This window comes from Sciurus vulgaris (genome assembly GCF_902686455.1).
Source record: "Sciurus vulgaris genome assembly, chromosome: 6".
Lineage (NCBI taxonomy): Eukaryota > Metazoa > Chordata > Mammalia > Rodentia > Sciuridae > Sciurus > Sciurus vulgaris.
Genome location: NC_136466.1, coordinates 62742430 through 62759772, shown reverse-complemented (window position 1 = coordinate 62759772; position 17343 = coordinate 62742430). Strand labels below are relative to the sequence as shown.

At 46.6% G+C, this 17343-nt stretch overlaps 1 protein-coding gene across 1 annotated transcript in view; it reads left to right on the top strand.

Moving 5' to 3' along the window:
- Positions 1–8314, top strand: part of ABLIM3 (actin binding LIM protein family member 3) — a 111014-nt gene extending 102700 nt beyond the window's left edge. Inside the window, 3 exon segments of the mRNA XM_079144815.1 lie at positions 156–163; positions 693–773; positions 6119–8314. Of these exon segments, the coding sequence (XP_079000941.1) occupies positions 156–163; positions 693–773; positions 6119–6232 (203 nt within the window). The 3' untranslated portion in view covers positions 6233–8314.
- Positions 8315–17343: the final 9029 nt, after the last annotated feature.

The following is a 17343-nucleotide window of genomic DNA, read 5'->3' as shown; positions in this document are numbered from 1 at the left end:
TCCTCCATGGTGAATTCAGCAAAGGCAGGGTCTCTGAATGGTCAGGAGCAAGATGTGTGGAGGCCAGCCCTCCCAGGAGAATAAGGCAGAGGCCATGTGGTAACAAAAAGCAAGAGCTATGGATTCTACTCTATGCATGTCTTTTCTCTCCACAGAGTACAAGGTAAAGGACACATGGGCTCTGGAGGTCTCCTGATGCTCAGAACCACTACCTTGGGGACCAGCAAGAGGATGACAGCACTGTCACTATTCAGGAAAGGGAACATAGAAGAATAATGGCTGGGTCATTTTAGACTAAGAGTCCCTGTCCCTCCTTGGTCCACCATCCCTGAATCCTGCCCTAGGTCTCCTGACTACTGATTAGACTATTTCCCTGGTCCTCAAAGACTGGTGGATGACCAAGCCACCAAATATTAGACACTTAAATTCAGGAGGCTCTGTGTCCACACTAATACTAAATGCTACCAAGGTTGTCCCTAGTAGTTTTAGGGGATGCTGTGGGAACTTGCCTTTGGGGAGAAGATGCTTTAAGACCACCACGCAACCCAAAGATGGCAGGCCCGGCCCTTCCTCCAGACTTAATTTCTGACCCCTTGTGGATAGAGAAAGGAGCTGAGACACAAAATATTGTTGAAAAAGATAGGCCCACCCGCCTCGCCCAGGCTGGAAACGCCCACTACCTTTCTCCTTAGATCTATCCTTATGAGCTGCTGCTGGTGACCACAAGAGGGAGAAACCGACTGCCCAAGGATGTGGACCGGACACGCTTAGAGGTAAGTCCAGAAAACTGAATGGGAGCCTTTGAGTTTGAAGGCATCCAAAGTTGCCTGGTCCATCCAACCCAGCTCCGGGGGCGGGACAGAAAATACATGTCTTTAAGGCCCCACTGCTTGTTGGAAAAGCCATGATTGAAGCAGCTTTCTCAGTCCAAGGCTGTTCCATGCTGCTCTGGGCTGCCTCCTCTTCAGCCCAAATGACACCTGAGATGCTCGACAGTAGCATGTCCTCACTCGGTACTGACATTCTGCAAACACTAGACACAGAATGACAGCTAGATTTGGTCCCCATCCTCAAGAGGCCCAGAGTCTCAGGACTGTACATAAAGCTAGTTCTTGTGATGGGGCGACAGTGAGGCAGCAGAGTCAAACCCCCAGGTTCATATTCTGCTTCCGCCATCACTAGGTGGGCAGGTGTGCCAAGCCACAGCCTCAGTAAACCTTGGTTTTCTCTGTCGCCCCCCAAGGCAACAAATCTGCGGATATTGTTACCTCCTGCAGCAACAATCTCGCGGGTATTTATCGGAGGTGGACTGGAAACTGAGCTACTTCTACTATCTTTCTCTTTAGTGCACTGCTTTCTTGCTTATTCACTTGTTCCCTAGCTTATAGAGGAAGAAAGGCTTTGAGAGGAGAGAGAGAGAGAGGCTTTGCATAAGAGAGAGAGACTTTGCTTAAGAGAGAGAGACTACACTTTCAGAGATCTATATCTTCTTAAAGTCCTGCATCCTGCACACTAAAGGTGCGTGCTATCAGAGGTGCTTCTTCTGTGATCTGCCATCTGCCTTCTGCGATCTATCAGAGGTGCTGCTTCCCCGTACTTACCCGTGCTTATCCGGTTATCCTTTCTACTAGCTGCTTATCCGAGGTGCTTCCTATAGGTGCGTGTCTTATATACCTAAGGCAGCCAATCAGCTTAGGATCAGCACAATTGAGGCACGCCCCTTGGTACCAATCAAGAAAGAATGAGGAATATCTGTTGACCACTAGCACAAAGGAGACATTAACTAATCAGGCAAAAGTAGATCACACCGTGTTAACATTAATTATGCGCCACCTCCTGGCTCAACACCAGCCAACATCTTAGGGTTACCCAAACATGTCTTCTGCATTTCTCCTTGTATCAGTGAGGGTGAGGGTGTAGTGCTTCCCTCAAGTCGCCAGGAGAAGTAAGTAAATGAACAATAAACAATACACATCAAGCCCTCAGCACAGCGTCTGGCAAGGGACCAAGTATTAAGTACCAGGTAGAGGTTAATTTGCTGCTATTCAGAGAGGACTAGGTTGGTTGACACAGGCTGACAGGAACAGGAAGGATCTGGAAGGACTTGGAAGAGGGTCGGGTTTGGATGGAGAGGGGAAGGGAAGCATCATAAGCAGTGGCATGACGTAGAGATAAAGACGTAGTCCTTGGTGGCTTGGGCATGGTGTCGGGCATTCAAGCAGTGCAGTTCACTTGGTGCAGGGGGCCAGTCCCTGGTCACCTGTGGTCTGCAGCATGCTTCACCCTCTCCCTCAACATGCTTCTCCCTGATCTTCCCTCTCCCTAGAGTGCCCTTCCCAGGCTGGGAACCTTTTCACTTCTCAGGGGCCCAAACTGGTGATCCCAATGCTCCACGCCCTCCTCTGGTCCTCCCACAGGGTGGATCATTTACCTGTTCCTCCGGCCTCCCTTAGCCTGTGTCCAGGGGGTGGATTCTACATTTCTCATTCTCCTTTTATTACAACATCAACTTACCCATTTCCTCTACCTGACCCTGAGCTTCCAAGAGGCAAAGACCGTCTGTCTTCTATCACAGGACCTGGGGCTGGGAGAGATGTCAGCAAGTGTTTGTGGAATTGATGCAGTCTTCTAAAAGAGGAGGCTCAAGCTCTTCCGGAAGAGCCACCTTGACCTGATGTGAGGAGTTCACCCAGGATAGAGGCAGAAGACAGGGCCTGCAAGCGGGTCCTCCCAGCTCTAGCTGGATCAGCAGCTGAGATCATGAGTGATTCTCCCGCTTCCTCTCCAGAAGTGTCTGCCTGCCGGTGCTGAAGGGGACAGCGCCCAGAGCAGCTCAGGGAAGCCAGCAGGAAAGGATGCAACATCTCAAGTCCCCAGAAGCTCAGGCCTGGGGAGCACAGTCTTTCTTGAGCATCAGAATCAATACAGGGTCCCCACCCTAGACCAATTAAGTTGCAATCTCGGGAAGGAACTTGGGCATCAGTATTTTTAAAAAGCTTTGAGGAATGGAGTGCTGAACTCAGTGGGCTAGGAACACTGCCTCAGTCCTTGCCCCAGTTTAGGGAGCAGCCTAGAAGGAGACCCCTGACCCTGTGCTCAAGGGACTCAGAGTATAAATACTCATTCACCCAAAAAATATTAGAAATCTATTCCATACACCATATACTATTCTAGAGGCTTGCAATGTATCAGTGAGCAAAACAGCCTACCTTCTCGGAGCTTGCATTCTTATGTGAGAAGACAGACACTAAGGAACACAACAAACAAATGCCATAGTGCCTTAGAAGGGCACAAGGGAAGGAAGAAGGTGAAAGGAGATTTGGCTAGGCATCATTGACTGTGTTACTTCTGAGGAAAGTGGGGGAGAGAGTTAGCCATGCTCCCATGAGACAAGAGCATTCTGAGCAGAAGGAACACCCAGGGCCAAGGCTAATGCGGGAGTGGCTGGCATGTTTGAAGACACAAGAGGTCAGTGTGGCTGGGGTCATGTGAGCAAAGAAGAGAAGATGAAGCCTAGATGGCATTAGAGAAAATGGGGACCAGATTGTTCTATGTGATGGGCATTTGCAGTAGTGACAGTGAGCCATGATGGAGCACTTTCCATGTGGTAGCCACATGCTGAGCACATACCTGTGTCCTCTCATCCACCTTCATGGTACCGATGAGGTAGGTGCTACGATGCTCTCGCTTTGCAGAGGAGGAAATTGAGGCCCAGGAGCAGTTAAGTCATTTATCCAAGGTCACACACCTATGTCCGCCTTGTTCTAAAAGCCATGCTCTAAATTTTTTGCCTTAAAGTCCATGGAGAATGTCATGTGCACAAGGCTGTTAGGGACTCTGAGGACTCAGGGAGGAGGGGGGCTCCAGTTGGCTCTTAGTGGAGGGTAAGTGAAGTCTTCATCTCCTTTCAGTGTGTCCTACTTGTGAACACTTTACTTGGGGACAAGGCTACTATCGCTTTATAACATGTCTTATAAGATTTTTGAACACAGTAGAAAAAAACAACTAGATAATCAGTAGCAACCACCACGCTCCAATAGAAAAAGAATAAATGAGGCTGAATTATTTTTTCCCTCCATCTTTACTATGGAAGAAACAGAGAAGAAAATTTCCTCATATACAAATTATTTTTCAGCATTCTCTAGGGTAAAACAGTACAGATAAGTCAATACTGTGAAAGGAAGCAAGTGTCACTGAAGGGGCCTACCCAGAAGCCACATGTGGACACCCTGCAGGTCTTTATTCAGACAAGCCAACTGTCAAAAGACACTGAGACAAGTAGGGAGTTTATCGTGGTCTGGAATTTGGATCTTTCTGAGGGATTGTTAATCTTTCTTAGGCTATGTGAGAAAATATGGAGTAAGTTTTGCCATCCATACTGAGGTAGATAGGAATGAGCTGACAGTGTCTGGGCTTCACTTTAAGGACTTCAGCAAAGAGCATAGACAGATGAACCCAAGGCAATGGACAGTTCTTTAATCTGAGCAATGGACACGTGCTCTGTACTGTTGTACCCTCTTTTGTGTAGTTTTGAAATGTTTCGTAGTAGACAGATATAGGTATGGATTTGTTTTAATGGGATGGACCATGAGGAGCAATGCATTTAGAATCAGAAGACCTGGACCCCGGTCTCAGCTCTGCTTTCTTCCCTCCCTCTTGGGCAAGTAGGTCATTTTAGTTCTCTGAGTTTGAGTTTTCTCGTCCTTTAATCCAATAAAAATAATTCCTGGTTTTCAGAATGATCAGAAAGATCAAATGAGAACCTGAGGGTGATGGTGAATTAGGAGTGACTGAGCAGAACAGGAGCAATGCAAGGAGTTGCTGTGTTATTAAATAGTGCTAAGTGCGTAAAAATTAACTCAAAGTCACCAGCAGCCAGTAACATCTATCCAAATTATCAGTGTCACCTTTGCTCAAAATTCTGGAAATGCAGCTAAAAATACATGCCTACTCACAGTAGACCTGAGAAGTGCCTAATTATTGTGTAGCTGTATAAATAATTCTCATTGAATTCCTTCAGTACCCAGTTGGCAACTATCATTGCTGCCAACAGACCAGCTCAGTGAATCCAGTTGACGTGTAGAATATCTGCCATGCAGTTCTCTTTTAAAACTTGATTTTAGCTGGGTGCCACCAATGGCTCACACCTGTTATCCCAGCAGCTTGAGAGGCTGCGGCAGGAGGATACTAAGGCCTCAGCATCTTAGCAAGCCCCTAAGCAACTCAGTGAGACCCCATCTCTAAATAAAAAATATATATATTAACAAATAGCTAGGGATGTGGCTTGGTGGTAAAGCAACCCCTGGGTTCAGTGCCTGCTACAAAAAAACAAAACAAAAAAAAAAATAAAACCTTGATTTAAATTTCATTTTGAAAAATTTCAGACCTCCAGAAAAGTTGCAAAAACAGGACAATGAGCATCTATCCACCCTCCATCTAAATATACCAATTGTTAACCTTGTGGCATATTTGAAGGTCATACTTGTGACACTAAAGGTTTTTGACAGTGTATCGCACCTTCAAGGCTGCTGAGGAGACAAAGCGGGGAAGCCTACTGTGGAATGCAGAAGTGTTCGACCATGTAGCAAACTTGTCCTCAAATAAGAAAGAGATGAGAGGACCTTTCAGTGGGTGGAGAAACATGAGCAATAGTTTTTTTAAACCCTGTTGGGCTGATGAACACACAGCTTTCCAGATCATTTGTGAAAATATGAATCAGAGAAAAAACACCCTAAAATCTTAATTACGCCTCCTTTTCTGCCAAAGAGGAATAGGACAGCATTAATCCATGCACACTTCTGGACACACATGCATGCAGCAGGTTGCAGACAGGTGAGGCCAACCAACATGCTCGAGGGGTGCTTGGGAGAAGCTGAAGTCCCACCTGAGCCAAGGGCAGTGGGTCCCTCTGCAGCTAGATCAGCTCCAGAAGCCCCTCCAGGGAAACTTTCATATCCACATTCATCCGCTCAACACACAGTCATCACACACCCCGCTGATGGAACCACGCGCCAGGCACAGGGCACTCGAACACCGAGATGGCTGTCACACCCACCCACCCCAGCCCACACCTCCCGTCCTCATACTGTTCTCTCTCTGTTCTTTCCTCCTCCCCCAGCGCCACCTGTCCCAGGAAGAGTTCTACCAAGTCTTCGGCATGACCATCTCAGAGTTCGAGCGGCTAGCCCTCTGGAAGAGGAATGAACTGAAGAAGCAAGCCCGGCTCTTCTAGGCAGAGGTTCTATACATATAGATGCATTTATATAAAGATCACGTAAAATCTCTATCCCGAAGCGCGGTGTCTTCCCCCTGTGTGATGGGACACGCTGCCTCCGTGAGACTTGCTTTTCTGTACTGTCAGGCAAGCCCACATCATCAAGGTATTTTTATGCTCCTTACTTCTCTTTTCTAAGTGCTGTGGGATCCAAGAAGGGATCTGAAGGGACCCCGTCCTTTTGCTGGGGATCCTTTTTATACTAAAACATCTATCCCAAAGTGAGTCCCCCAAGGTCCAACTCTGTTCAAAAGGTGCCTGGAGAAGTCTCTCTGCTCTCTGCTTCTTGGCCCTCTCCCAATTCTCCAGGGCTGATTTTGACCTTGCAGTTCTCACACACGGTTGGCCCCCCAGGGGCCCTCCCATGGGAGGATCCACAGTGATCTCCCCAAATCATCGAGCACTTTTGAGGGCTCATGAAGAATTTTCTCCACACCCCCAATCAGGAGTTCATTGCTCTTGGGGTGATGCAGTTAGAAGTGTGAGCCTCAGATCCACTTGTTAACACCAGTGGACAGAAGTGGATAGGGTCTTGGCCTCTCCTCAGCTCACCAACCCTCCTCCTTCTGCCCTTGACCCTGATCACCCCCCGTCCAAATCAAGGATTCAAGGTAGAAAAAGAAAAAAAAATGTGCTTCCTTTCCCTCTACCACCACCAACTGGCCTCTTTGCCTGGCCTGGACTTGGAGGAACAGAAAAGAGGAGAGGGAGCTGGAGGCAGGAGTGGAGCCGGGCAGCTGGCTGAATCGGAGCTGCAGGACCTCTGACCCTCTTCTCTCCCTCACCACTCCCAGCACCTCCTGACCCTTCCCCCTCCTAGGAGAGGCCTGTGGTTGCAGCCTGTATTCTTCAGCCTTATTACAATCTATGTGCCTGATGATCTACATACCACAGGGCTAACGTTCTCCCCTCAGCTCCAACCCAACAACCAGAGAGACAGCTCTCACCACCCTCTACATGGAGAAGAGGCCATACCCCAAAGAAAGGGTCTCGCCTAGGCCACTGGTCCCTGGGCTGGTAGGGCAATCATACTGGACCCCCACCAATCCCGGGTCCCACTGCCAAGTTGGCCAGGTCTCCTGGGGGAACTTTCAGATCATGGCTTCTTATAAGATTCCAAAATGAGGCATTGGCCAACACTGCCCACGGTCATCCCAGATTGCCCCAGTGGCTGCCTTTCCTGTCTCTGGAACAGGGGTGAAAGCTTAACCTTCTCTCATCCTCTCTCCAAACTTTCAACCCTGAATTGGCAATGTTTGGGGGAGGGCACTGTTCCTTCTTGGAGATGTGTTGTTTCAGACCATCTTGAGATAATGGAGGAAGGATGAAGATGTGGAGATGACAATTGTGACTCTCAAGTGGCTGGTAATGCAATGTGGCAAATGTAAAGCTGAAGTCTATCCAACAACCTTCACTGAGCACCTGCTGACTACTGAGCACTACATGGGGGAGGGGGTGCTGGGGTGAGTCAACGTGGGCCCAGTCGTGGGCATACCTAATAAGAGTGGGCATCGTGAGGCATACACCCAAACATAAGGAATGTAAGGCAGAAAGTGAGAGAAGGCCTGAGAAAGTGACATACTGAAAAGCCAGATGCAGTTGATGCAGACCAAGGAGAGCTTTCTGGAAGGAACTGCATTTGAGTGAAATCTGAAGGATCTCTGGGAGGAAACTGAGATTTGAAAGGGTGATAGGGTGGAGGGACCAGAAGGGAAGTCTAATGTACTTTCATTTAAGATGTCAATTCTCCCTGCAACTTCTCTTCTTGGCCAACATCTTTCAACTTTCTTGACCCATGAGAAATGTCCCCAGCCAGACACAATCATTGAAACTGCCTCATTATCACTGGTTAACAACTTGCGAGACTGAAGGGCTTTTGTTATTGTTGTTGAATATTTTTGTTTCCCATAAAAGCACATCATTTCAACCCAGACCCATGTCCTTCTGTGGTTTCTAGTGTGAGTGGAAGTGACTGACATGAGAAACGGCTGAACTATCCACATTTTTTTTTTTCAAAATAAATAAACCTAAAGAGCAGGCGCTTCTTTGGCCTTGGTTTCTCTTCTGTAAAATGGGAATATTTGATGAGATGACATTATCCAGATTATTTTCTGCAGAATGCAGGGTACCTCAAGATATCAAAGGTTGCTCCAACAACAAATAAACTTCTGTGATCAAAAATAATATTAATTTCCAACAACGTGTCCAGGTCTGTGCTGAGGACCTTATACATCATCTTATTGAAGAAACCTCTGTAACAACACAAGAGGTGGCCATAATTAATAAACCCATCTCACAGATGAGAAAACAGCTTAGAAGAAGACACATGATTGCTACAGAGACAATAAACAGGGTATCACAGGAAGGGAGCAGAAAGGAACCCACTTCAAATGCTTACTGAGGGATGAGAACTAAGTCACCAGGGAAAGTGGGGTGGGCACATTCTAGGTATAGGAAACAGCATGTGCAAAGCACTGGGGTGGGCAAGAACTGGGCTTATTTGAGGAACTAAAAATTCTGGGGAGCATGGAATAGATCCAGTGAAGAGGAAAATCAGGTTAGAAGAGGTGAGCAGGCAGGTGGGGGTCAGTATATGAGGAAGGTCTACAGGGACCTCTCTCATTCATTCAGGTCTTGTAGAGATAGTCTGACTTGCACTGTGGTTATCAACATGCTGGATGTAGAGAGACCTTGCCACCCAAAGTGTAGTCTAACCAGGAACATCAACATCACCCAGGAGTCCATCAGAAATGCAGAATCTGGGGCCCCACCCTGACCTCTTCCATCAGCATCTGTATTTTAATAAGTTCCCCAAGAGACACCAGTAGTGAAATTTCAGAAGTGCTGCCCCAAACCATCTGCCTTTTACAGACAGAAACAACCTCTTGAATTGGACTTTCTGAAATTCTAGAAGGGGGCCTTTTCCCCCTGTATATAACCCCTTTGGACACTGGGGGGCAACATTTCATTGATAAGACAGAACCCGACTTTGGGGGTCACCTGAATCAGACAAGGTTAGACTTTAAAGCCAGTGCAATGGGTCAGCTGAGCGTTGGTGTTGATCTGCACAAGGAGCCAACTGCCGCACCAGGAGCCCCTCTCCTTCACCAGGTGCCACGCCCACAGACATAGGCACTAGCTATGGAAGGTGGTGTCAATGGCTGCAGCTGGCCACTGAGCAGAGCCACACATGGAACAGAAGGGTTGCTATTCAGCACTGATAGCAAAACTCAAGAGGAGAAAATCACAGTTAAAATTAACTAGTAACATCCCAGAATTATGCCAACTCCATTAATACCCCACATGGGATGAAGTTTTAAGTGTAGTGTTCTACATCACTAACACCCTTGACCACACAGTTATGAATACCTTGCTTACATATGCAGCTAGAAACCACTGCCCAGTCATTTAGAAGCCCTGGAGTAGAACTCTAAATGGACAAAACCCAGAGGTGTGAGAGGGGGCCAGCCCCTATCTGCCAGGAACCCTCCTGCCTCTTTCCCTGGCCTGGTCCAAGGTGCTGGCACAGGGACATAGACATGGGACACCAAAGGCCGGAAGCCACCGCCCATACTTAGTTCTCAGGGCTTACTGGGACCACGTGTGCAGACAAATCAGGTTAAAAAGTAATACGTCTATGTTCATGGCCTGAAGTGTATCCTTGTCAGGAAGAACTGTCCACTCAAACACCACCTTCAAATTATTTATGAACTCAGTGCTATCTAAGGAATATTTTTTCTTCAGTGGATTCATCTAATATTTCTATTTTAATATCAGTGAAACTATCTGTTTATAGGACTGATTATACATTTTTAATACAAATTCAGATAAATTTCCTAATTCTCCAAAGACACTGGCCTGTATAGTGCCTGAACTCAGCTCACATCTTCTGAGCTGAATTCTACAGTCTGAATTCTACAACTTGGGAGCCATTGTTTTGGTTGACGGGAGTGAGTGGGGAGAAGGTGACTTTATTCCCTCAGGGTCTTCATGACACCTGGTCTCTGGGGAGCTGGAAATGCTGCAGAGAGAAGAAAACGTAAGATTCTTTAACAATCAGGCTTGATCAACCACCGAGGCAAAGATTTCACATATCGTTGCTGGTTCCTGGGGCTCCATACACACAGGTGGTCCCTGGACCTCACTGAGGTTTTCATTGGATACAGTTCCTTATTTCCCCTGATGCTCTAGGTTGTAAGGCCTTTGCCTCCTTGTGGACATCACAGCTCCATGGAGCTATGTGCTGCCAGCCCCAACCTCCCTGGCAAATCTCAGCCTTGCCAGTTACAAGCTGAAGTGTTCCTCCCTCTGCCCCCATCTTCCCATGTCAAAACCCCAGCCCTTGGCACTTGAGAATGTGACTGTATTTGGAGACAGGGCTTTTAAAGAGGTGATTAAATTAGAATAAGGCATTAGAATGGGTTCTGATCTGATCTGCCTAGTGTCAGAGACACAGAGATCAAGATGCACTGACAGCCAAGGCGTATGTGGGTGGCCCCAATGACCAGCTAGGAAGCAAAGAGAGCAGGAAACTAAAGCTGCCAGCACCTTGATTTGGACCTCCAGCCTCCACAATGGATAGAAAATTAATTTCGGTTGTTGAAGCCATGTAGTCTGTGGTATTCTGTTCTAGCCACCCTAGCAAACTAATATACCAGGTGAAATTAAATTTGCAAAACAAAGCAATAACCGCACTTCCTCGTGGATGATGGGCTTCTGCATGGCACCTGGCCACAGGGGAGGAATGCATTTGGGTACTGACCCCAACTGTCCCATCATGAGGGGTGCCCAGGCTGGGAGTGCCCCCTCTAGGGCATTGCTGAGAGGGAGGTGGGCGTCCTCACCTGGAGTCTCCAGCTGTCAGCTCAACTCAGTCTAGAGCTTCCCGACCTTCTTTGCCACAGACTGGGAGACTAAACAGAGGAAGGAAGCGCTAACAGATGAAAAGCAGTGACTGCTCTGTTTGCATTCCTGGGTCTGGTGTTGCCTTAAACCAGCACCACCCTTGAGCTCCCTGGGACCCCTTGAAGCAAATAAATTGCGCTTGGTTTCAGCTGGTTTGAGTTGTAACTCACATGGAGTTGGGACAAATACACTGGCTCCCTGGGTGAATTAATGGTGACAGTGGAGTCTCAAGTGTGTTCATTTGCTGTGAGTGAGCGACCACAATCTAACAGTGCAGGCATTGGCCCCCCCACCCACCCCATGCCCCTTAGGAGCATGCAATGGGACATGGGACTCACTAGGGAAGCAAGAAACACATGTGAAGGGGAAAAAGCTTTCCTCTGTTGTTGAGAAGTGCTGGTAGGGCCAAGACCAACAGCCTTCTCATTTTCCAAAGCCCCTATTGCCATAAAAAGAAGTGTGCCTGCCTCCCTAACACACATGGTCTTGCTCACCTGGATTGGGACAAACCATGCACCTTACCCAAGCAATTTGCCCTTCTGATGAAATAAGTGCACTAATTTTTTTCAAATATGCATACAAAACATCACTCCATAGCAGACTTGGGGGTAACAGGAGCTGCAGGTATGGTAGCCCCCGCATTCAGGAGCACTGGGTGTTCCCAAAGGGAAGGAGGAAGTTGGCAGAACCCACGGCATGTCCAGCAGTTTGATTCATAGAAAACTCCCTGCAGGGGGCAGCCTGGGTACATAGCCAAGATTTCCTTACTATTTCCGTAAGCATCCGACAACTTTTTCAGAGGAAACCACACTAACCCTCCTGGTGACAGGTCAGGAACTGTGCTAAGCATTCTGGATGTCTTATTTGTCCTCTGGGTGCTACTTTCATCCTTTTTACAGATGAGGAAATTGAGTCCTTGATAAATAATTCATCCAAGATTTCTCTGCTGTTTGTGGCAGAGCCTGAACTTGAACTCTGGCCGTCTTACCCGAACCCATGCCCTTGGCTGCTGCACAATGTCCACTCCAAGGTAGAGGGCCAAATGGCGTTTGGAGAAGGCCTACCTGGGCCAGGCATAGCTCCAGTATCTTCACACTCAGTCATACTTAAGCCTCACTACCACCATATCAGGGAGGTATTGGTAGCTCCAAGTTTTAGATAAGAAATTTGAGGTTCAGGGAGGTTGAAGGTCATGCTCTTGACCCTGCAGAGGCAGGACTGAGTAGCAAAATCACGTCGTCCCAAAGTCTTACTCTTCATCAGTGAGGTCCACAAGCCCAGCAGGGTGGCAGCCATGAGGGTGGAGGTCATGTGGCTCATGTGGCATCACGCCTGGGGCCCTGGGCACCACTGCTCCAGGTGCTGCCTCCGAGGCACCGTGAGTTCCAGCAAGATCTCTTCCCCTCTTGACTTCAGTTTCCCCATCTGAATGGAACCAGAAGAAAGGATAAGACTGGCTGGTGTTTCCGAGGTATTTTCTAGATCTAGGTTATGAAATTCACTTTAGAACCCAAAACCTGGAGTCCACCTGCTCCCTGGGGGTAGTCATTGGTCCTTCAGAAGAATGAGTCCTCACTGCAGGGTGAGGGTGGGGCGTCTGTCTGGGTCCCTCGGGTGGAAGCATCCAGCTGGACAGAAGCTCAAAGGTCTTTATGGGCCAGTTTCCCTCATGTTTCCACATGGGGGCCTGTGCACCGTATGGAGGCCATAGGAAGGGTTTAGCTGGTTCTCGAAATGTTCTAAAGCAATAGGAATTAGTTACCAACATTTTTACCCAAGAGGGTTTACAGTGAAATCTAGATGTCTGGGTTCTTTCTTTTACAAAATCAGAAGTCTTACCACCCCAGAACTGACTGGCTCCCAGCCCCTGGGACAGAGTAAGAGCTCTCTTTGCCACAACCCAGGACTCCCATGGCCTGTCCCACGCCTGGCCCTGTAGGCCTTCAGCATATGCGCCTCACATCAGGTCCTTCTGTGCTATTTTCCTTGCAGCAAAAATCAAAAGGTGGGGGGACAGGCCTCGCGTGGCACTTGGGCATGAAAACAAAAGCTCATTCTCCCCCAACACACCATCGGGCTCGCATCTACTGACCGTGGAAGCCAAGCCCTGTGACCTGGAGCAGAAACCTGAAGGTGCTCCGGATGGAGGAGTGCTCATCTACCCACAACACTCCCTCTCTCCCATCAGCCGCCATTCATACCTCTATCTGCTTTCCGGGGCCCAGGGTGGACCAGCAGCCTGTGTCATGTTCCCCCACAGGGGCTATAATGGCAACATTGTGCCAAGTGGAACAAGAGAGGTTTTCATCCAGCAGCCGGCATCAGGCAGAGACACCCGCGCAAGGGGCTCTGGGGCTTGCCTGCACAAAGGAGCCTGGGAGAGGGGCCCGAGCCAAGGAGAAGCTGTGTGGCCTCGGTGGCCCACATGCGACGGGGGAGCACAAAGGCATTTCTCACACAGCACCTCACTGCAATCCCACTTCCCTCTGTAAATAAGTAAGCCAATAAAACAATCCCAGAGGATAAATGGGACCCCCAGGACACATGCATTAAGAGAAGCCAATAATGGCAGTTCTCACAAATCCACGAGTATGTACTGACTCATTTCAGAAGTATTTGTTGCTTACTATGAGTTAGGTGCCATGCTAGGCTGTAGTGATATAGCAATACTTAAGACACAGTTCCCACCCTCATGGCAATCTGGGGCCAGGAAGGGGTAAGTACACAGGAAATTATATTTCGATGATCCAACAGGAAAACTGAGATTTATGTGGCAACAGAGGCAATTCAAGAACCCAGAACTAGCCAGGCGCTATGGCGCATACCTTATAATCCCAGCAACTCGGGAGGCTGAGGCAGGAGGATGGCAAGTTCAAGGCCAGCCTCAGCAATTTAGTGAGACTCTGTCTCAAAATAAAAAATACACAAGGCTGGGATGTAGCTCAGTGGTAAAGTGCCCCTGAGTTCAAACCCCAGTACTGCCAAAAGAAAGAACCCAGATCTGAGTCCGGTCTGTTGTTTCCTAACACTTCCTTAAATTGCCAGAGACAGGTGCAGGCTCAGCGAATAAGGTACCTTCAGCACCGCAAGGAATTTGGACTCTCTAACGAGGGCAAAGAAATGCCATAAAATATTTTTAAGGGGAAGTGATTTAGTCCACTCGGGATCATGGCCATCTGATGGCCATGGTAGGAACAGATCCTGGACTCAGGGTGACGGGTTAGAAGGTGAGAGATGTTTCTCTCCCTGGGACAAAGAGCCCTTTGCCTCCAAATTTTTCTTTTCCCAGGGTCTCCCAGTTCCACCTGATAAGCTAAGAATGAGTCTGGGGAGTATCATTTGTTTTCATAAGACTGGGAGCAAAAGGGAGTTGAGAGCTTTCTTCCTGGTATTGTTCACGGGACAAAATTTGATATCTTCTTACAGAGCTGGACCTTGCCACATAGAATTCTTTAGACAAACACAAGGCAAACCTAGAAAAGTGTAGTGAGCAAGAAGGAAAGGAAAGATATGAGCAGATCCTAAGTATACTGCCAGTTTTTCAGTCAGAGAAATAGAAAGGGAAAGAGAAGACCAGACATCAACAGTTCTCTTCCCACCCCTTCTTTAGCACCTAGCATTTGATACCCCATGATCCAGCCAACCCAAACTGCTTTGCAGACACATCCTGCCATTCCCTATCTTTATGCCTTGGCTCTCACTGATTTCCTTCCCCAAAATGTTATCTCTTCATTGTATGTTCAAATCCTCTACAGTTAAGTTGACACCAGACCAATTATCTAGTCCATTAACATCTCCATGATCCGTAAGAAATTCTTGCTTAGTCTTTATGGACTCTGTTTTAGTCAGTTTTTTTCACTGCTGTGACTAAAAGACCTAACAAGAACAATTTTGGAGGAGGAAAAGTTTATTTGGGGGCTCTGGGGTTCAGAGGTCTCAGTCCATGGACAGCTGGCTACATTCCTCAGGGATTGAGGTGAGTGAACATCATGGCAGAAGAGTGTGGCAAAGGGAAGCAGCTCACATGATATTCAGGAAACAGGAAAACTCCACTAGCCAAATACAAAATATATACCCCAAAGGCATACCCCAAAGATCCACTTCCTCCAGCCACACCCTATCTGCCTTCAGTTAATCTGCATCAGGAGATCAACTCACTGATTGGGTTAAGGCTCTCCTAATCCAATCATTTCTCTTTTAAACGTTCTTAGATGGTCTCAGACATCCAAACCATAACAGACTCCAACAGCATTTAAACTCTCCTCTAGTACTTTTCACATAGTAATTAGTGTTAAAAAGTAGTTTGTGCATATCTATATCCTCCACTAGATTGTAGATTCCTTGAAAACAAGAAAAATTTCTACTTAGTGTCTGTTCTCACAATAGGAACTTGCACATAGTGCAATCAAAATCACCTAAGTGAGCTGATGGTCAGTGAGATAGTTCATCCATCAGTTTATGGTTCAAGGAAAAGTAAAGAAATTATATAGTTGTTCCTGTACGTTAATTCACAAATAGTCTACATTCATCTCATTCCCTTATCCTGACAGCAACCAAGCTGTAGTCAATTTAGTCAACATTGCCACCTAGTGGACATTATGGGTAATTATCTAAACCAGAACCTCTATACCTTTCCAGCAACTTTTTATTAATTCTCAAAACTGTGCACATACTGTGTTTTCCCATCTTTATATCTTTCCCAGACCATAGCTCAATTAATTCCACTCCATAAGTTACTCCATGGGCACATGTAAACTCTCCTTAGCCCTTTTGACTTTTCTGTTCCAATTCTCTGAATAAACCTCCAAAGTCCATGGAGGTTTCTGAAAGTTCTCTTTTAAGATCTCAACAAAAGCCTCCATCTGTTCTTGCAGTAGTATAAGAAAGAATATGTTTCATACTCTTGTTTTTAAATTATTTCAAATGAAATGTGTTCTTTTTGTTTGTTTGTTTGTTTTGTGGTGCTGGGGATTGAACCCAGGGCCTTGTGCTTGCAAGGCAAGCACTCTACCAACTGAGCTATATCCCCAGCCCTAAAATGTGTTTTTGAAAGAATTGGCGGGCTAGCATGGAAATTTAACTGCAACATATAGCCTGATTTACAAGTGTTTCAAAGTTCAGTGGACTTTGAGACTTTGGTTCACCGCTTTAGAATTTAAAATGACCTTTTCAAATTAGAAAAATGGGCAGGAACAAAGAGCAACTCAGAAAATAATAATGGCTCACATTTTTATAGCTATTTATGGTTTATAAAGTGGGTTTGTATCATCACTTCATTTGCCCTGCCCTGTGAGCTCTCCGAGGTCAGTCTGAGTTTCCCCACAACACAGATGAGCAAGAAGACATCCTAGACTGGAAGTTACATGCAAGAGCTAATGCACAAGTTTTCAGAGTCAAAGTCATTGTTTTCTTACTATACCATGTTTTCTCTGAGTGCTCACACAAATACACTAAACAAACTACTGATGCTGTCTTACAAAATCAATATTGATTCCAATTTGCCCAGAAAAGCAATGAAGAAACTATTCCCAGTATAGGAGAGTATCAGATGCTCTTTACAGGGCTCTTTCTTACCTCTATGCCTTTGTACAGGTATTCCTGGTACCAGAATGTGCTAAGCAAAATAGTGACCCAGGCAAACCTGCCAACATGGCCTGGCCCATGAAGGGGAGTTGGGGTTTCCAGGTGGACAATTGGACTTGGACTTTGCTTTTGGAAGGGTCTTAAATTCAGGCATTTGATATTGTCTACAAATGAGTTACACCTTTTTCACAGCGATACACTAATAGGATGAAGGAGTTGACATTTTTCATATAACTTTAAACTTAAATCCCATTACTGGATCACAGTGAATATAGCAATATGTTTTCTACATTCTTTAAATATCTTGAAAGAAGCACACTAATATTGCATTGTATTTTGTATGCTAAAACTATTCATTTCCTCATTTTTTATCACTTCGTTCTGGCATTTTTTCACTTTTTGGTACACTAGGAACTTTGAAAGTTGGCGCTGTCCCAAGTCATTGCCCATCTTTTGGTAATCTTTTTCTCCTTTTCCTGGGTGGTTTTCATTTTTAAAATCTTGTTTATTATTATTATTATCATCTCATGCCTTTTCCACACCGTGTTTGCCATTCTACCAGCCTAGTCCCCTGGCCTCTA